Below are 21942 nucleotides of genomic sequence, written 5' to 3'. Positions count from 1 at the left end.
TTCTATTTTTAAGTTCAAATCTTAGCTATTTCAAATTCGTCTTTGTACCTTCTGGCCGAGAAAACATCTAACAAATTTGTTGGCCCTTATCCAGATTCGGCGCGAAACACTAATATTACCTAAGTTCAATATCTAAGTTAGTAAAATAAACTGGTTTTAAAATGCAGCAGTTGCGATATCGTGTAATTTTCTTAAGAAATTAACTATACCTACTTAGTTTATTAATTAAACATAAATGCTGTGTGTAAGCGTGTGTGCATGAATACAAAAACGATCGGCAAAATTCGGTAAATTCCGGTAACTCTGAACAATAGAAACAACATTTAATAAAAACGCGTACATGTTTCTCTTCTCCCTCTGTAGAAGGCGCGTAGATGAACCTCCTTTATCACTACATATACACACACATGTGCATGTATATGTCGGTATAAATTTGTTTAGGCGTATAGCTTCTCTCTGTGTATATACTTTTTGTAATATTGTAAATGTGACGTGTATATGTGAGGAGCGGGAAGAGGGATTAAAGAAGTGAGAGAGATTCTAGAAAAAAAAAACCAACCCAAAACGAGGTGAAAGAAGGAGGAGTTTTAATGAGTGAGTGAAGGTAAGAGGTAAGACAGTGAGGGAACAGGATTATTCTACGCCATATTTTCTCTCTCTACACACATGCTCTCGTATGGTTGTAGTTGAGATTCTTTTCTGACTCTACGCATTTAGAGAAGAAAAAAAAAAACAACAAACTTATCCGTCACCTCAGCTCGTTATTAGAGCGTTGGGGAAAGTTTCTGCTTTTTTTTTCTACTTTGCGCATTAGTAGCAGAGTAATTTTTATTTGAATATAGTTTTACATCTTATCAACATTAAGCAAAAGTAAAAAACAAAAATGAGTGACAAGGAAAACGAGGTAAGTTAACTATAACAAATTTATCTATATTTTGGTTTTATACAAAAAAAAGATTTTTATTTATGATAAATGTAGTTATCTTATTTCATATAATTATCACTTGTAAAGGAAAATGTATATATTTGCTTTTTAAAAGAATCGTATAGGCCATTAAATACATCGCATCAATTTACGGATGGAACCCTGTCGAAAATGTTATATTTAGTCTTTTCACTACTGAGAAATTAATTATAAACGATCTAAGGTTTTTTTTTTCCTTTCGTTCGGTTTATAGAATTCTTATGCATTTAGTAAATAAATAGTACCGTAAATAAATACCCAGTGTCTTGTTTTTAGTGTTATCTTGCATGTTCACTCACTCTACATTTTCTCCATTTATTGATAGCTGATTAGTACATAGTTTTGCTACAAACATTAACTATTTTTCCGTACTGAATTATTTCATCCAAGATTTTATCTTCTATTTGTAATGTAATGATAGCTTCAAACCAGGCGATAAGCTAGGTGAGCTATCTCAACTTGTTGGCGCTTGACCGCCATTTCTAGCGTTACAACAAACATACTTATTGCTTCGGTGTTTTAAAGGAGCATCCACCGCGTGTCGGTTTAAGTTCTCTCAGTTCTCAAGCCTTGCTAATTTTTTGCTAAGTTATTCAATATTAAAAATAATCTTAGCATGTATTATATTGACTTTTTTTTATCTGACAATAAAAGGATTAAATAAACAGTTTCGTCATTAGTGTGACATACAATAATGCGAATCGTGAAATTTTATCATAAAGCTCTTAGAATAAATATTAGCATTTTCATGTAGGTCTGTTTCGTTCGTCCCTCTAATGTTACATGACTTGATATGATTGATAATGGCACATTTTAGGGATTTAAAGATATATAGGCATTCGATATCATTCAGAAATATTCGTTTTGTGTACAATATACGTACTTGTTCCATTAAATTTATATATAGGTAATCATTTTCACCAAAAGTAAATTTTTAACTTAGATGTAAAAAATATATAAAATTAAACTAGTAAATCTGCAGTTAGCAGTAATAGATTTAGGATTCTGCTAACGAAGCTTCCTGCATTAGTTTCTATGGCGGCAAAGAAAATGTACATGTGCAGGGATGACTTAAAAGGGTTAAGAATAATATGACTGAATTGGAGAAATTGTGTCTTGATCTGAGATCGTGTATAGAAAGTGAACCAATTTATAATAATGGTTGAAAACATGTTCCATTTGTTACATTTTCTATTACAGCAGTGTAAGTAAAATATAAAGTATCCATCCTCTTGAATGTACGATCAGCATTTGTATGAAGTATAAGTGTCCAGATCATCATACGATAGAAATACTTGGATGCATATTTTAACAAGATAAAAGTGAATTTAACTTTTAACGGCCGACAAATAAATACTATGCTGTAATGGTTAAAATAAAGAAAATGGTTGGAAAGTTGAAAGGCCATGCTTTTTCTATATAGGTGTTTTTAATTATTTGATGTCAGTCGCTAAGGAAGAGGCTTATTGTGTTCAATTGTTTTTATTTAATGCTATATTTTATTAAAAATATTTTGTTTTTTGTTCCTCTTATTTTGGTTCATATATACAAATATTTTAATATAACGGTTGCAAAAATTTAAGCGTCGAAATCCTAAATTTTTGAATCTAATATAGACGCATATTTAAGGGAGGAGATGGAGTGCGTTTAAACAATCCATTGAATAACTGAACATGTATCTTACGTGTGTTCAATGTTCAAGCCTGTATTGTTTTGTTAAAATAATATCGCTTTATTGTTTATATTTGGGTTCGTGTAATGAATATTTACAATTTTCGTATATTTTACAGTTGATATAATTGTGTTGAGACTAAATATATCTTGTACTTTTTATTTAGTTTATGAATTATAATTTATATGTTCAGAATGTATGTGTGTGCAAAAATGATCTCAACTAATAATCAACAGTTACCTGTATAATCAATCAATCGCTGAAATTTTTGTGGTTGAGCTAGTTAGGTTATTGATGCATTTGAAATATATCATTTACACGTTTTGACTTGTGCATCGCAAGTCTATACATGTCAGTTCATAAATATTTTTTATTCATTCGAATTTGTTTATATTACGTAATCGGTTTTAGCTCTTATATTTGATACTGCGATCAAAAAAGTTGTTTGCCACGGTTTTGTTTTATAAAAGGAAAAGAAAATGCCTTTTAGTTTTGTTTTGAAAATTCTATGCACTAAATTTAGGCGAGTTTTGATAGACTTTCTCTGAAAGCTCGCCTAAATTTCTTGAACTTAAGGATTTAAGCCCTGAATTTTTCCATAAACTCTTCTGTGCTGAAACCATCAATTGTTTTGGATTTTAGTTTCGATGAAGGTGACACAGGATTGAATTTCTATTTTGAGTATTAATAAACATCTTTTTAAATGTAAAATTGAAATGTAATTGTTAAATTATTATTGGCTTGTTCCAAGCAGCATTTTCTAAAGTGAAAGTACTACTATTGAGTTTCGCTTGAACTCCCCCTTTCACTCGAAACGAAGGGAGATAATTTTATTACTATAAAGTAAGTTTAAAAAAATTAAGTACTAACATAATAATGCACATGGTATTCTAAATACAGATTGTCATAAAATTTAATTTTAATCACGCCAAGTTATATATATATATATATATATATATAAAACATAGCGTAATTAGAATTAAATATAAATATACTCTTAACCGTAGTTACTTTCGTGTCAAATAAGACATCAAAACTGGATGACCAGCAGAGGAGGCTTTGAATGATTAATTTACGTTATGTAAATATGTTGGAAATAAAAGATGTAAACATTAACCAAAATTTTCAATGTAGAGTTGATTCGGTAAATTTCTTGGTCAAGAAAGTCATTTGAATATTTGATGATAGAGGATATGTGGCATTTGCGGTTTGTGTAGTCATCACGACGATTTCGTTTGGGTGGGGATAACCATCAAAATTCATGTTTACAAGTACACCGACACGAAAAAAATCGACTTTTTTTTTCCTTCGATTTTGTCGATGACGGAGATTCTGAATATGCCAAAATCCTTGTTTTCAAAATTTTCAATCCCCCTCTCCACACCCCACATTTTAAAATTTTAACTTTTATTTTTTTTCAATCTAAGTGGGGAAATATGGAGATTAAGAATATGGAAAAAAGAAAATTAATTTCAAATTTTCTGTGCGGAAACTCCAAAATGGATTCATACACCCTCGCCACCCCATCCCGTTGTCTATAAGTGAAAATGAACGGCTTGTATACGCGTGCGAATGAACAGAGAAAATACACTGAAATATGTCGTATACGTCAGTTTTGCATTTTCGCAAATATATTCGGAATCTACATGATATAACACATTCGTAGAAAATTTCAATAAAAAATATCCATTTTTTTTAAAGTTATGATCATCCAAAGTCGGTGGGTCCGAAATCTAGCCATGCCTGAATTTTAAGTGCATGGTGCCCACAAAATTGACGACAATCATTCCAGAGAAGGGAAGATGAGCATTTTTGTAAAACATGCTCCAGATCATTTCCAAGGGCACCGTGAAAAGAAATCTGAAAAATCTCAAAACGGAGAAACTCCAACTTGTTAATGCTTCCTAACTCCGATGTCGGCCTATATATGTATGTGTCTAAGTGTGTATCTTTGTTTGACACCTCGTCACTGCTTATAACTGCTGTTGCTGTACATTATTTGCAATGGAGAGATAAGTATGCTCATCGTGTTTGTTGTTATCACAAAGTTTCGGCTGATGTACTCTCCAGCCTTCATGTGTTCTGGTGGAATTTTGAACCCAACCCTTGGACTAATGTTGGGCATTCTTTCGATATAACTCGACAAAATCAAAACATTTCACTTCGAGTATTTCCGTGGAAGCAAATGACAGTTCGATTCTGTTTTCTGCTTGGAAATTTTCGGATTTTACATAACCAAATGAAACAGGTAAGAACAAATATTCAAGGCTTTTTTTTTTTAAATGAGACATTATTGGCATAATTTCGTTATATCTATACTCCACAAACCACGGAAATACCCGAAGTGAAATGTTCTGATTTTATCGAGTTATATCGAAGGAGTGCCTAATGTTCCGGTGTATACATCCCCATAATCTAGTAGTTCGGAAAAAAAGGCAATAGTAGAATAAGTACTAGGCTTCAAAAATAAGGGGTCGTTTCGTTTGATTAAAGTCCTTCAAGGCGGTGCTTTAGCATAGCCGCAGTTAAGTGACTGAAGCAAGTAAAGGAGTAACTCCACAATATCACCTTCTTGAACATCCATCGCCCTTCTATTGTCTGAGTATGAATGTTTGGATAAAAAAAAAATTGAGTGAATCGTTGACCCACATACAAAGATCCCCATGAAATATCAAACGTGTTTTATGAAATTTTGGTATATTACTTGGGCATAACAGGTTTCTGCACCCCCCTCCCGATTTTGGATGATCGTAACTTGCAGAAAAAAGGATATTTCTTAATGGAATTTTCTACGAATATGTCTTATATCATGTAGATTCCAAATATACAAAATTTTGGGGGAAAGTGTTTTAGGGTTGCGAATTTCAGAAAATTCATCGTAGTCCACTTCAGTTCGTCTTAACTTTCAAGAAAATGAATATTTTTTAATGAAATTATCTACAAATATACTTCGGACTATGTAGATTCCGAGGACTGGAATTTTGGGGGTTATTTTTGAGAACCGTTCCCCACTCGCGGGTGTTTCCGAACAAGTCCATATTTGTATAGAATTTCATTAATAACATCCATTTTCTTGAAAGTTAAGACGAATTGAAGTGGACTCCGGTGAATTTTCCGAAATTCCCCCCCGCCACATATTTATGCACTTATAAATAATTCCTGATGGACAAGGGACTTTCAGTCTTCATATTCTTAACAGCTTCCCAGAAGAATGGTTGGACCCTCACGTTCACATTAGGGCAGCTCTCTCACATTTAGTAGCCTTTCATATTTGCAAGCTGTTCATTTTCAATTTTAGTTAGCGGGATGGAGTGACAAGGGATGTATGAATCAATTTTGGAGTTTCCTCATTGAAATTAATTTTCTTTTTTTCCATATTCCTAATCTCCATGCTTTTCCATGTAGATTGAAAAAAAAATATTCGGAAAAAGTTAAAATTTTAGAATTTTGGGTGGAGAGGGAGGAACTGAAAATTTTAAAAACATGGATTTTGGCATACTTAGGGTCTCTGTCATTGAAAACAAGGATCCACTGAAAAAATTACGGTCGATTCCCCCCCCCCCACTTCCTTTTTTTTGGGGGGGGGGGCGGTGTACTTGTAAACATTAAGCTATGAATAGTAAAATGTAAACAGATATTTGGTTCAAAAACCCTTTTGGACGGGAAAATGCAAAAGGCTGTCAGTCCCATGGGCACTTTTCAATTTCTTTTTTAAAATCCTAGTTTTTCAGCTTTACATGCTATTATTCATAGCTTCATGTACTTCGAGATCATTGTTTCAATAAAATTGTCTTGGAAGTTTTTAAGTTCTGGCGTCAACAAAACTTAATATCGAAACTGTTTAAAGTTAGAATGAGTCTCGATTTCCTTTTGTAGTTGTATTAGCACATAAGAAGTTAAGGGCCGAAACACTTACCTTAGTTGGGTTTCTTCTCTAAGACCTGCTGTTCAGCTCTCCTGAGAGGTTCTTGCCACTGTTTTATGTTGTTGCTTGTCTCACTTTTTTTTTATTGTCTTATTTTGTTACAGAGGAGCCGTTCAGCCTCCAGAGAATCAAAAATATCTGAAAAATCTCACCAATCTGGTTCTCATAAGTCGGAAGCCTCTCGCTCCTATTCAAGGTCTCCAACTCCAAAATCTGCTCGTTCTCAGAGATCTGCCTCCCGATCTCGTTCTCGATCAAGATCCCAGTCACGTTCACCATCTCGTTCCAGATCTAGATCAAGATCTCGATCAAAGCATAGACATAGGAGATCATACAGCAGATCAAGGTAAATCTTACCATATGCTAGTTTTTTCAAATAATGCTTGCTTAGTTCTATGATTTAGCATTTTTTTATATTTCTAAAATATAGTGATCCAGTTTAAAATGGAATCTAATTGAAAGTAAAATTTGAAGACTTTTCTACACCGCTGATGACAAAAATGGACTTTTTCTCTAGAAGTTAATAAAGTTGTGTGATTTTAGCCAATCCGGAGCCTCCATTGCTGACATTTTCTTGAAAATGGTTTTCATCAGCATCAATGTAGAAAATTCAAAAAACATACTGGTGGTTGAAAAATACTTAAACCAAGTTTATGTATAATTATATGATTATCAAAGAACATATGTTATTCTTGAAAATTGTACTTCAATAAAGAATAAATATAACAATGGAATTCTGAACACAAGTTGGTAAATTGTTCTCAATTTCATGTGCAATCCAATTTCCAAAGGTCTCCAAATTAACATAACTCATTGACCACTCCCAGTATTGGGCCAAAGCATTCACTCTCTACTGTAATATGTAAAATGGCATCATCACATTCAACAAATAAATTTTCTCTTAAATTTTTGGCAAATTTTACTTTTTGAACTGTTGCACTAAAAATAGATTGTCATATGCTCCTTCCCCACCTGTTTCAATTGCATTCTGAATCAAAAACTGATGGTTTCCATGAATCAGTTATTTATTAACCTATCTATCTATCTATATACACACACACACACACACACACACATATATATATATAAAACTAGCTTTTGAACATGACAAAACGTATAATTTGGTTAGATAAAAATGGATTGTCTGTTTTCCTTGCTGGCATGGGTTGGATGGTTTGACTGGGGCTGCCTGTCAGGGAGCTGTCTAGACTCCAATTGTCTGTTGTGGCATGGTTTCTATGGCTGGATGCTTTTCCTGATGCCAATCACTTTACAGTGTGCAGGGTGCTTATTACATGGCACCAGCATGAGTACATTTTACGTGGTGCCAGCATCTGTAAAGGACAAGCCTGTATGTATGGATGACAGCATTTTTACTTGTATGTTAATCTTGTGAAATTGTTATCACTAATGCAGTAATGAAATCTGTTGATATTTTCATTTAAATATGAGTAGTTTATGTCAGATAGGTTGGTAATAAAGTTGAAATTTACAATTATCAACTTTTTGTAATAGATCAAGAAGTCGAAGCAGACGGTACTGTTCTCGTTCTCGGTCACGAACTCCTTACTCACAGAGACGTAGATAGTAAGTATTTTAATTAATCTTATTTTGTTGTCAGTTGATAATTTATATTTAAAAGAAATTTGGTTTTTACTTAATAATAATGACCTGAATACTTTATTTCTTACAGCTCAAGAAGCAGGAGGTAAGCTACTTTGTTTTAACCCTCCCACCCACCCCAGAGTAGACAAAGCTAGTTTTAATTTTGTGTAATTTTTAAAGATATATATTGTTATTGTTTTAATTAAACACAAATCAAACATGTTAGATAGATTCAATTGATTTGTGTCTTTAAGTAGATCTCGATATGTATGTACCTTTTGCTCCTTGCTCCTTGCAGTCGTTCTTACAGTCGTGGACGCTACTCCCCCTACTATTACAGAGATGGATACAATGACAGAAGACGTGGTTATTATCGCACCCATTGCAGATCTCCAATGTCTAGTCGTCGCAGGCTTGGTGGGAGCCGAGTAAGTGAGGTACATGATTTTTTTATTTTTACTTTTCCTTTTCTCCCATTCCTTTAAAAAAAAAAAAAAAAAACCTAACAAGATATCCTTGGTAGGATATTCCAGCAGGACTAATCTTATTTTCAGTTTAGCAGCTGCTGTGAGCTGTTGGTTTTCATTTTAACCTGTGTAGAATTAAAAAAAAAAAAATCTAAGTTTACTTCCTTAGAGATATGTGAACTTACCTTTTATGTCATCTTAGTTTTAAGATGCCACGCATCTTAAATATAAGATCCTCATGTATATTAGTGCAAACAATGCTGCAATCATACTTTTGAATTCAGTTTCAATGTATTTGGCTTTGATTGTTGAATATGTACACAGCACTAAATATTCTGGATTATGTAAAAAAAGAAAACAAAAAAAAAAACTATGATTAGGTGTATTTGTTTACTTTGTCTTAACATCAATGATACTGGATTTTAGGAAAATTCTTATTTCTTTGTTATTTATGTTGTTTGGCTTTTAAATGATAATTAGTGACTCACCATTAGCTATCTTAACTACTCAGTTAAGTATGCTAAAAGAGTAAACCCTAACTTAGTACCCATAAAATTTTGTCACAACACAAATTTTAATAAATATGACCGTTTTTTTTCATGTGTGCATCAAATATGGCTGAAGCGGACATGATTAGCGAAAATAATTGGAACTGAGAATATAGTGAAGATTTTAGAAGAATATGATTGGTTTCACTTCCAGTTTATTGGAACAATATTTTCAAAACAACTTGTGAATAATGAAAAATGGTGTCAACATACTTCAGAGTATGGAAGTGAAATTGAAGAAAACAAGGTTATGGGGGATCCTTCTTGGAACACTTACAAATATCCATGGCTTTAGAATTTCAAAGAATTATAGGGCCTATGCTCTTTGAAGCATTGATCCTGATTCGTGAGTATGCATCAAGTGCAATCCACTGATGTGCTCTTAATGTTTTAAGTAGTAATGCATTGAGGTAAACTGTTACACTAACTACATCTTATGGCATTAGCAACTTTTTTTTTTTTAATTGTGTGTTTGTGTGTGTGACTGGTACACTTATGGTTGATTTCAGTCGTAAGAATTTTTACGGAATATTTTAAAAAGGGCTTAGTCTCTTCAGCATTAGGATATTTGAATGATAAATTCATTCATGATTTGGCTATTGGAAAAAAGTCTTTTTTATATAAAAAAAAATTTGGTTTGGTAGTTAACAAAATTTGTATCAAGAACTACAACTAATTAATATAACCACAATTGTTGTTCTACTCAAGTGTAAAGCCATATTATGTAAGTAATCTTTATTGTATACTTACACCATTTTATACATCTTCATGCAGTATGGCTCATTGGATGATATTTCCATTTTAACAAGTGGTTTACAATGTTTTTCATAGTTGAGAACATACCTCAAATATTTTCATGGGCAGTTTAGTTTCTTCACTATTTTTCCTTTCAGGACAACCCTGAGCCTTCACGGTGTCTCGGTGTTTTTGGTCTCAGTTTGTATACACAAGAAAGAGATCTCAGAGAGGTTTTTACTCGATATGGTCCAGTCGAAGATGTCCAGGTTGTCTATGACAGACAGGTAATATTTTATATTTTTCTCTTCTCCAGTTTATGATAGGAAAATGTGGTTAAATCAAAAATTATACACACTCTTGTTTCTGTAATTAATTTGAACAAAAACGGGTTAAACAGTTACATAATTTTTCTACATAGGCTCCTTGCTTTTTGATGCTTGTTTATTCCACTGGAAAAGTTTTTCAGCTGGTTGCACCACTTGTCCAGTCATTTCAAAATTTCCTAATTCACTCTTACACACTTCTGCATATTAGAGCTCTGTTCTCATATTGTATTGAAAGCCTGTGATGAATTTCAGCATATGTAAACATCTTCAGACTAGAGGAAATCGGATCACTGATCTCTGTTCTTCCTTGGTGCACACTCTCAGCAGATTGTCCACTCTGCAATACAAGTAAGAAACAAAGCAATTGCAGTCAAATCTTGGTTAGATAACCACCTTTTTATTTTGTAGGTACGGAAGGTATTGTGGCTGACCTAAGAGTTTTGGCAAAAGTGCAGATAATTTTTTACCTTCCCTAGTATGTTTTTTATTGTAAATTGTAAAAAACAATAGTTCTTTGCAATTGGGTTCATATTTAAGTTTTTTGTTTGTATATTTCTAGCTTAAAATACATTTCCAGTTTGTATAAAGTAAATTCTAAAATGATGAAAGTTTCAGCTTAAAATTCTGAGAACAAAGTTGAATATAAAAGGTACTAGAAAGCTTGAAGGTGCAAATATGACTATACGTAGCTGAAACACTAACAATTTAGGTGAAGACACTAGTTCAGATGTATCGGTAGATGAAAATAATTCATTTCAGAAGGAATTTAAAAAAGAATTTTGTAAAGCTTTCCCCTCTACATTATGTAATCTTGCTAAACATGTTAGATTATTGTTTCAATTCACTGATATACAAAATTCTTGACACTTTTTGATTATTATTATTTAACAGAATTGTTAGTATTATTGGGGAAATGCTTTAATTTGTTCTTTTACATTCTCAGTTCAAATCTCTTGGGGATCATTTGTGACTATTTGTAATTAACACCTTCCACTCGAAAATTGCAGACCTTGTGCCTGAATTAGAAACTATTTTACAAGTGACTTAGTAAAATCATTAGTGTTGGAAAATATCCCTAACAGTATTTTCTCTGACACTTGGCCTTTCAATCCTTTGGTGTTGATAAAATAAAGTGCCAGTCAGGTACTGTGGTCAGTACAAGCCCTTCTACTTAAAATTGGTGGCTTTTGAGTATTGTTGTTGTTATAACTGCTAAAATGAGATGGGTATCCTTGCTCTCAACTGTATTGTATCTGCTTGGAACTAGATGGTCACATTGATTTTTAGCCCTTCACAATTTGGTATATTGTTAGAAAAAAAAATTTGTATTATAGTGCCCCTTAACCCTTTCGTTACTAACCCGGCCAAAAAAATTTTTGGTTCATACTACCAAGCTGGCTGAGAGAACCTATTGTTATTTAAATGTAAATTTGAACTCAGATCTCGTTGGTACATTCATTAAAACACGTGATTTCACTTTGTAAATAGTTGGGTTATAGTATCCGACATTGCTTGATGTGATATCTCAACTCAGTGAATTTTGGGAGATTTTTTTCGGCATCGATTTTTCTTCAACTTTGAAAATAGATAGGAGTTTCATGTCATCAAGCATTGATTCCAAATTTAAAGCTTTTTCAATGGAAAATAGGGAGATATCGAGAAAAAGAATGAATGAGGTACAAAAGCACGTGGTGTACAATAATGAATAGGATATTTCTTTTTCTAAAAGCAGCGATTCCAAAGAAACAAAGCGGTGATAGCGACAGCAAAGACGATTTTACATCGGAATGAAATAAAAATTAAAAAAATATTTTTATTAGCAATTTTTCTGAGAAGATGGATAGTTTATCTATAGTCTTTCTTAGGAAGCGAAACCATTAGACTTTTCTTTCAGTATGCTTGTTTGAAGCGATCACTTCGGAAACAAACTATTTCGCAGAATGTAAAAAAACACGAAATGGGGAATCAAAGTTTGGAAAATTTGTGAAGCAAAATACTGGGTACTGCTGTGGATCTAGTTTTTATACAGGGAAAATAATGACCTAGGGAACGATGTGGTCTGGAATTTATCACTACCATAACCAGGGCCGTATATTATTTTTTGACCGATTTCTTTAGTTCGGTCAAACTTGCTGTGGATTTAGGTGGATTCCAATATTTCAGTTCATTCCACCTTTATGGTACACCTGTTCTGTTGTGCATTAAATTCAACTGATGATCTAGTGATGTGCACAATTCTGCTTTATCAAAATGTTAAGTAAAAAAGTTAGTTATTTAATGAAACAAGCCTAAATTCATGATTATTTTAGAATTTAATTGAAACTCATGAGGGGTATATTTTGGTCAGAAATATAGTAACTAAAGGGTTAATGTCTGGCCTGCTATATCTGGTGTAACTTTCATTGAACTTACTTGCACTAGATAAACATTAAAACCCCAGCAATATCTTACCACCCTTGTGGGCTTACCTGATGTGGAGAAAGGCATGTCAAACCTTTATCAATAGAAAATATTTTTAGTTGGTAGTAGGACTTGGCATTATAGTGTTCACTATCATGCTATTGGTGTTTTGTATATAGAAATACTGATCTAACTTCAAAATCCATGTTAAAATTGTGATCTTGGATGTTGCCATATGGAATGAATTATTTGCCAATAAAAATGCCCTTTCTGGTATTTACAGTATAATAATTCAATTTGACTTTGTTCACGTAATGCATTAGTTTTCACTCTTGTAGAACATTTGAATTGGAATTAAAGTGAGTCAGGTGCAGTTTTTTTGTATACAGTTGAAAATTGAAACTGTTGGCAGTCTACCGTGTGTTACCCTGGATACATTTTTGTTATTTGCTGCTTTGACAATCATTTCCATTCAGTCTCTAATGCTAAATCATAAATTTAAAATGGTCAGATAGAAACAGTCTGAACATGAAATTTAGATGTTGAAAAAGATGTAGTTGTTTCACTTTGTAGAATCAGTAATGCAGGAAATAAAGCATTAAAATGTCTGAGATTGAGCAGTTCTAGTTTTAGTGAAAAAAAAAAAGTCATACATTTTGATTCATTCAAATTTTTAAAACGAAACCTTTAAGCTAGGAATTTTGTGTGCGCAATGAATGATGTCTGAAATAATTTTAAGAATATTATGTATTCATTTTTTTTGTAGTCTGGCAGATCACGAGGCTTTGCCTTTGTGTATTTTAGAGCCACACACAATGCCATGGAGGTAAGTCATAATTCATGAACTCTATAATCAAAACCAGTTAGCAGTTTATTCTAAAAATTTCATTTGGTATTGTCTATATTGCTGTAATTTTATATAACTTTCATATGACAACCTTCATTTATACATTTTTGACTGATATGCGACCTGATCATGTGATGATTCTCATATCTACAATGAATTTTTCAGTTGAGGATGGTTATGGAGACTGTTTACTTCTAGCATGTTTAAATGCATTTAGTTTCTGTTTATACTTTAGGTGTATCTATGTTAATTGTTAAAAGCTCCTATACATGTATATAGGCTCATACTTAGGTTTTTTTTGTATTTTATTTCAGGCGAAAGATAGGTGCAACGGAATAGAAGTTGATGGTCGAAGAATTAGAGTTGACTATTCCATTACAGAAAGAGCTCATACTCCAACACCTGGTATTTACTTAGGGAAACCAACTTCGTAAGTATCTTCTTACACCTAAACCTTTAATACATTGTTTTGCTTGATTTTTCAGCATTAGTTTTACAAGTTTGTTTTTATGTTGCTTCACTTGGTTCCAATTTAATGTTTCAGAGAAGGCAGAGGTAAACGTTCTCCATCTCCTTACTATCGACGCAGTGGAAGTCGTTACTCTAGGTCCCGTTCCAGATCATTTTCTCCCCGTAAGTTTTGTTTTCCTTAAATTCGCATGACAACTCCACTTGAATGTTCCATATGGAAATACTTTTGGAATTGCTTATCAATGTGAAGTACAATAGACCCATTATTTTAAACTCTATTGTTACCATATAAGCTTTAACTTGATGTGCTACGGTATTCTTGTATAGTCTTGATTTTACTATTACTAACCCTTATTTAGTTTTTTGGATTAAAACTGCAAAAGTCATTTCACAATTTAGAATTTTTATCCAGTGTAATTGTTCAGTCCAATAATTTGGTATATGAAATGACATGCTGCTCTGTATAGTTAAACCAAAGTAAAAGCTAAATGTTTGGATGAGTAAAATTTTGCCAAATTTTAAAATATATGCTGTTAGTAAAAGTGACATCTGAACATTTAGAACTTGCCAAATTGAAGTATATGAGCTCTCTGGCTTAATATTTCAATTGTATATTAAAAACAAAAGTTTTATTGAAATAAGTTCAGTTCCTGCACATCATAGTCAGTAACCATTATGTTAGCAGTTTTAACATAGTTTTTTGCTTTCTAAGCTTGGTAATGCTCCATTTATTTTTAATGCATTGATATTAAACTTGGCACCTGCATTTTGGTAACAAAAGGGTTTTTAATAATTTCTGTTTGGGTTTCTAATGATTAAAGCTTATATTTTAGATGTCAAGATCACGAAATAAATGCTGTGTAGACAACCTGAAAGATTCAGTGTTATGTGTATATTTATCAATGTACAAAGTTTTGCAAAGAGTGGAGGTTTTGGTTTCTATGCAAGTAGATTTTAAAATCTTCTATAGGCTGTTTTAGTTTGAAAAATTTGACAGGTTTCTAACTAAAACAGATTTAAAAAAATTTAGATTAGGACAAGTTGAACTAAATCTTTCATTCTTTGATACCCCATATTGTAAGTTTGCTCTTAGTGTGTGTGGCTGGAAGTATACCTAATTTTTCTATCCCACTGTCCTTTCATAAATGGACAGTTTTTTCTTGGTTAGTGATAGAGCATCTAAGAGAGGTCAAGATGTACTGCTGGTGTTCATGCCAATAATTTAAAATCCATGGTCTAATCCATAATACTGAAAATATGAGGATTTGTTGTACGAGTCATCTGTGCTCCAATAAGTTTGTTCTCCTGAGCACCTTCCAAATGTCTATTATGTATATTAAAAAAAAAATACTTGAATCTCATCAAGGTGTGTTATAGGACATAATCTCCTAATAAGAAGTCTGTCTTAGGCTGCATATACTTCAAAAGCATCAGAAAGTCTGGGCTTGGTTTCTACTGAAAAATTCAGAAAAAGATAATTGGAAAATGAAATGAAGCATTTATGCTTGTTAAAATTTTTCATTGTTATTCTTCTGATTTGTAATTGCTGGGATCTTTTGCTTCATTTCTAAAAAGACTAAAATATGGGAAAATATCCCTTGAAATTTAGAGACCATAAATTTGTCATGGAAATGTTGTATAAAGTCACTTCCACTAACAAAATTTAAATATATGTAGGTAATTATGTTATATAGCAAATTAGTGATGAAAGGAGTAATCAAAAGTACTTGTCAACAGCTTTCATATTATCACATGCATTTTCTTGTGCAGTGTCAAAACCAATATTCTTTGCCTTTCTAATCAACAAGATACATTTTTTTGTGTAATTTATGATTTACCTGTGCTCTTAATTTTCTTTTATTCTGCTGCTCAGCTTTGTTTTTTGTACTAACCCATTAGCATTTAAACCAGTTGTATCTAGCCAAAATATTCTACCTCTTTTATCTTCAAACCAGCTAGATCTGGCCTTTCACACATACTTTACGACGTCATTTTAAAAATAATCACATCAAAATTGCAAAGCTATGAGGTAGTGCATTATCAATTCAAAACAATGTGAATAAACAAGCATTGCATTTGACAAAGTAATCTGAATGCTAAAGGCTAATTAACCTTGTGCAAAGGCTGAATTTTGGTTTCTTAAAATCTAAAATTTGCAAATGTGCAACTGCTGAGAATGGTCCTAGTTTTCTTTCTTTTTTTTTTTTTCCCCCTCTATCTTTCTGGGTTTTGCTAATGTATGAATAAACAGTAAATCCCAATTAAAAGCACTTATTAACTGTAGGATAATTTTTCTTCACCCCAACATTTAGACCATGTATTCAAATTTGTCATGATTTAAAACTAATTTTTAATATTTAGATGAATTCAGTTTCTTCACTCATTAGAAATATCAGTATTAAAAGTATTCATGAAGGTAAAATGATTGTAATTGTATATATCTGCAGTTACAAAGTGAAAAATTTTCTTATACTCTGCTTACTAACAATTTTGTTGGATCTTCATTTTCAGCTTATCTATTTAAATTTGTGGTTCTCAACTGGACTCCATATAAGATTTTGCTTAAATTTATGTGCAATAAAATTGGTTATAACTTCTACAATACACAAAACATTAAAACTATTTTTTAAATACAATTTGTAATATATTCAATTATGAAAATACAGGATTTTATTTAAGCATTGAATCACTATGGCGTCCAGAGACAGTGGTTGAGAAACACTGATTTAAGTGGTCAACATTTTACTTAAAAAGCACCTAAGTGTAATTGTTACACACAATTGAATGTTATCTAAATATTTCTTGCAGGTCTATCTTACTGATTTAGATCTAAAATATTTGTTTTAATCTGCATGTAAATAGTGCCTTGCTTTTCTTTGTCCTTATTGTGTAAATAATTTGCATTAAATTATATATTCTGCTAAAGAGGTCTAGGATTTTGATATCTTCTGAGTTTTCAAAATGTGCAATTAACTATCCATTAAAAACAGGCATTCCCTCTCTAGTTTAAGGAATTGCATGTTTTTTTTTAAAAATCAGTTTGGTTATTTTTTTTCTAATTGTAAAGAAAAAGCTTCCTTCAGTATGTGCATATATATATATATATATATATATATATATATATATATATATAAAATTGAGTAACTGGTTTCAGAAATCCATTGTGATTTACTGAAGTTCCAAACTAAAGCACTTTATAAAATTCTTTTCTAATGTTATTTTAGAAATTCAGTACATTTTACTAAATATGTAATTGGCTTTAATTCCCTTATGTAAAAATTTTAACCCAGCCTGTCCATCTCCTTCTTTTATGTTGCTTCAGTGTTATTACATGATTCTCTTTGTTTCCCTTTTTCCTCAGGTCACTATTGAGATGTTTTGTCCTATGCGATGAGCCTACAGTAAAAAGCAGCTCTTCAATAAATGTACATAATTATGGTGTAGTCAATATTTGTGCCTGTGAGGAAATTCCGAGCAATTCTAAGGCAGAAATGCATCTTCCACAATTTATCATATCTTTCCCTCTATAGCCAGAACCAAATATGTAGCTGTAGTTCTTTTTTGTGCTGTCTATTTCCCTGCTATACTGTTAACAACTTTCAATAAAGATCAATGGGAGTGTCTTAATCTATAGCATTTTTTGTTGTTTTATGAAGCCAGGATCAAATGAAGAGTTAAAAAAAAAAAAGTAGACTGCAGACTTTTTGTCCCCAAAAATTAATGTTACTTATTCTTGTATTGTATAAAGGTTATGAAGAAAGAAATGAAATGGGCTGGTGAAGAAAGAACTCTGAAATCAGGGGATTGAACGTGAAGAAAGAATGAACTGAGAAGAAAAATCTGAATAGGCTGAATGAAAATCATGGAAGCTAAGAAAAATGAGAAAAATAATTTATAAAATAATAAAAAAAATTTGAAGATAATGAGTTGGTGAATTAAGAAGTGGGAATGAGAAAATGGGTTTGATATGCCAAGATAGAAGTCTTTAGCTGTGTAAAGAAGCCAGAAGATCGCTTGGAATCGAGCAGATGGGTAACATTTTTATTCCAATTTTGATTTAGCTGACTGCTGACTATTTTAGACTGAACTGACATAGGATATTCTTGCTTGTCTTGTTTTGTTAAAACACAAGTTGCTAATTTCTAAATTTAGGCTTTTAAACTTTATAATGTTATATCACCTTCATTTTATAAAAAAAGTTTCTGGGGTCTTTATCAGATGTAAGTTACATTGAGGTGTGGTGGTACCATTTCTGTAAATTTAAAAACATTCCCATTCTTTTAACTTATCAGTTCTTAATTCAAATATTATAGATATGGGCACTTTTTCTTTTTTTTTTTTTACTCTTTTCAAGTTCACTGAAATTTTGTCTTTTTTCTTAACTTCATAGTTCTTTTAAGCTGAGAAAACCTGTGGTTTTGCTGTTTAGCAAGACTGTGTAATACTTTCTGGTTTTAATAAACTTATTAAAAGGATCTGGTGGTTATTATTCACACCAATTTGACATTGACACTTGCAAAATTAGATTGGCCAAATTGGAAACAGTTGATCTATTAGTATTCCCTGCTCTAGTAAAATTTCGACTGGATCCTTAGTTGAGAAGAGAAAACGTTAGGTTCTGTAGGTTTTGTTCTTTGCGTATGGATTTACCTCCCATTACAGAGAATTATAGTGGAAATGGGTGTGTGCCTTACATGAAATGGAATATAATAGATGAGTGAACTTGGCAATATTGCTTGAAATGAAAGTGATGCATCTTAAGGTGAAAACTTTCTTACTATAATAGCACTGAAACTTCAATTTTTTTTTTTTTTTAATTTCTGCTTTTATATGGTTACTTGTTTGCTTGTTTAGGGCAAGACTTGTTTTCTTTTCATAATTTGTCAAACATTATACGTTAAAGATAAAGATAATAACCATCTAAAATTAAGGTAATTTGTTGCCTTATATTTAGTCATTTCTTCATTACAAAAGACAAGATCTAACTTTAGATTTGAGCACATTACATTTTCTATTTCAATCTAAAATTTTACTCCCACAATAACTTCAGCTCAAAATTTAACTCAGTAAGAGCCAAGACAATTTTTTTTTATCACATTCGAATTATATTGCCTGTGATCTTTTTGCAGCAGCAAGTATGAAACTTAATGATGAAGAACTATTTGTTAACGAAGACCCATCACTATTGTTGCCACTCCTTAGAGCTGTCTTTCTCCTTGTGAACAGAACATCACCTCATTACATTACATATCACGACACTTTGGATACAAAGCTGACTGTTATGTTAAGAATGAAGGAGATGGCAGTACTTAATTTACATACTCTAATGAAGCTTATCAAAGAAGTACATAAATTTTTGAATGGGGCAAATTCTACATAGAAGTGAAAATTGGTCAGTATAAATATGAAATTTCTGTTTAGTGTATATATATACATAGACATATATATATACCCAGTTCTTTGATTAACTCTAAATCTTGGCAATCTAGACATAAAATAGGTTGTTTGCTGAATGTTGACTTGACTCAACTAAATTTGAGATTGATAGTTGATATTTATAATCTTGAGTTACACTAATCTGCTGGAAACTTGCTTTGAATTGGATTTGTTAGAAGCAATGTCTTTTAACTTGGAGGTTCATACTTCAAACACCTCCGCTAGAAAGCTTACCATAAAATACTGAAGTTGGCTGAAAAGTTTAAATTGAAATTACTGTCCTGCTGAATATTTCTCAAATGGAAAATGTACAATGTCATTGAAGATGATTTGGCTTTGATAGGAAAATCTGTTTGAAAATTAACAATCAAATTTAAGAAAGAAGGTAAGTAGTGGTGTTTCTCTGCATCATGCAGTGTATACTATAGCGGTCATTTTGGATTCTAAGTTACAACAGTTATTTATAAATTAATGTTGTAAGCTCAAGTATTCAGTAACCATATATTAGACACAGCTTTGTAAGCTTTATTATAAGTTGAAATGTTCTGTATTGTGTGTGAAGTTTCAAATGGCCTAAAGTGATTTGTTGTCAAATCTTTCAATTGTATGTGCAAATAGAATTTATTTCCATTGATTGCTTAATGTTTTAAAGAACAGTTATACTTTCTTTACACACATTTTCATATGAAAGTAAGCCACCATTTGTCAACTTAATAGTAATATTTTAAGCAATGTTGCTACTTGTTAAGCACTAGCAAATCTTGGGGATGTTGACACTGATTTATTCCCTTGCTGTTCAGGCTTGATGAACACTTGAAGCACTGGAGGTAATAAAGGTAATGGTCTTTTAGTGTTTCTTCGTTTCAGCTAATTGCTGTATTATGGCAGAAATAAAAAGGTTCTTCTTTTTTTTAAATGTTTTGTTAGTTTTCAGTCTTAGTTGTGTAAAAGTAAGTGTAATCAACATTTGTGTCCATACAGTCAATGTGAAATTATGGGAATTATTGAAACTCACTTAAGGTTTGGAGATTCTAAAAGCATATCTAGGTTTTTCTTTTTCCTACAGGCTTTACTTAGATATTCTGGCCTCGTATTGAAACCAGTTGACTGGTTTTTGATATTTTCTACATAATTTTGGCATTACTGTTTCGTGTTTGCATTACATTTGAAGCTCTCTGCTTTTAGATATGATCTTACAATCACATTTTTATTTTATAAAAAAAAAACTTCAGGCAGTTTTTGCTTAGTAGGTAGCCACTCGTTATATCCCAGTGTGACCACTGCTCTGCAGATTTTTTCATGTTAACTGCTTTTTCAATATGTGCTTAGCTGTTTCCTTCTACAACTGCCAGGCTTATTTGTCTGTAAAGGTAGGATCCTGTTCTTGGCTGCAAAGTCTCTGCTTTGCATTTTAGCATGATACTCTTCTACAGTGCCTTTTTTTTTTTTTTTTTTTTTTTTTTTGTCAATTGATAGTGGGGTTTAAGCAATTGAAAGTTAATGATTTTCTGTTCACTCTGGTAAATTGATAGACTAAGAGTAGCATAAATTTGCTTTTGGTATATTGTTATACTTAGCAGCTTGTGTAACGTAGTGAGTGTACGTTTCATTTTAACCCTTTAGCATTTAAATAAGCTATACTTGGACCTGCTTCAAATACTCTGTTTGTGTGTTCAAACTGGCCAGGCTTGACCTCGTGCACCTAACCTGCAATCTCTAAAAAAAATATATCAAACCATTTCTACTTAAATATGATTGTAGGGATCAAACCATTTCTACCTAAATATGATTGTAAATAATGCTTTATTTTAAGCAGCACAAGATTTGATGAGCTTGGTATTTTTGTAATAACTGAAGATTTGAAAAAATTTGGTAGAAAGAAATGTAAAGTGACTTTTGTTTGGGCTGAATCGGATATAGATGTTTTTGAATTTTCAACTAATGACACGGTATTTTTATAGTGAAATGGATGAACTTCAGAGTACCATTCACAATATCACAGCCAAACAATAAGACCAATACATATCTATATAAATCCTCATGTTAAAAGTTACTTATAAAAATTGTTGACATTCGTGAACAAAAATACATTTGGCAGTAATCTAAATGCTAAAGGGTTAAAAGTACTATTTTATAATTTATATGAATAACGCATTTAGCCATTTAGAAGTACTAGTCTTTAGTTTAAAACAATTTATCTTCCTTATACTGCAGATAGATATATGCTTAATTAGCCTGGTATCTTGTTTCTCATTTAACTGGTTGGTTATCATGTGCAATTTAGTGTAGTTGAGAATTTTTTGCTTTTTGCACTGCAGGTTTTTATCTTTTTGGCCTGAATGATAGGTAACTAATTGGCTAGATGCTTTGCTGTGTCTCCATGTAAAGTATTCAGCTTGAATTTTTGATACAAACACTTCACTGTTTAACTCTTATGGTATTTACAAGGTAGCTTGAATAAAAGTTTGATATTTGGAAGGTAAAAGTAAATTAACCTTGAAAATAATTTTGGTATTTTTAAGTGAGTTGAACCCTCAAATATT

At 31.9% G+C, this 21942-nt stretch overlaps 1 protein-coding gene across 5 annotated transcripts; it reads left to right on the top strand.

Annotated features, from left to right (window-relative positions):
* Nucleotides 1-471: 471 nt before the first annotated feature.
* On the top strand, nt 472-20315 carry LOC115218143 (transformer-2 protein homolog alpha). 5 transcript variants are annotated; one of them, XM_029787943.2, is made up of 10 exons: nt 477-904; nt 6666-6907; nt 8077-8148; nt 8255-8269; nt 8465-8603; nt 10075-10203; nt 13412-13471; nt 13807-13922; nt 14037-14125; nt 17712-20315. In XM_029787943.2, exons 1-10 carry the CDS (start codon nt 884-886, stop codon nt 17741-17743), a joined length of 915 nt encoding a protein of 304 aa, XP_029643803.1. In that variant the 5' UTR covers nt 477-883; the 3' UTR covers nt 17744-20315. The 5 variants fall into 5 exon arrangements, with proteins under 5 accessions (XP_036358186.1, XP_036358187.1, XP_029643803.1 ...); XM_029787945.2 differs by having other exon boundaries at nt 484-904; nt 8507-8603; XM_029787944.2 differs by lacking the exon at nt 17712-20315 and adding an exon at nt 17325-17596 and having other exon boundaries at nt 485-904.
* The last annotated feature ends 1627 nt before the right edge of the window (nt 20316-21942 follow it).

The sequence above is a fragment of the Octopus sinensis genome, linkage group LG1, assembly GCF_006345805.1.
Source record: "Octopus sinensis linkage group LG1, ASM634580v1, whole genome shotgun sequence".
In the NCBI taxonomy this organism is placed as follows: Eukaryota; Metazoa; Mollusca; class Cephalopoda; order Octopoda; family Octopodidae; genus Octopus; species Octopus sinensis.
The sequence above is the reverse complement of the archived record's forward strand: the minus strand, read 5'-3'. Positions and strand labels throughout refer to the sequence as shown.

Excerpts from the sequence above, each read along its gene's own strand:
- LOC115218143 (XM_029787943.2), top strand. The coding sequence starts at position 884 with ATGAGTGACAAGGAAAACGAG. Across the intron at positions 10,204-13,411 it reads AGGTTGTCTATGACAGACAG|TCTGGCAGATCACGAGGCTT; the intron begins GTAATATTTTAT and ends TTTTTTTTGTAG. Across the intron at positions 14,126-17,711 it reads TTCCAGATCATTTTCTCCCC|GTTATGAAGAAAGAAATGAA; the intron begins GTAAGTTTTGTT and ends TATTGTATAAAG.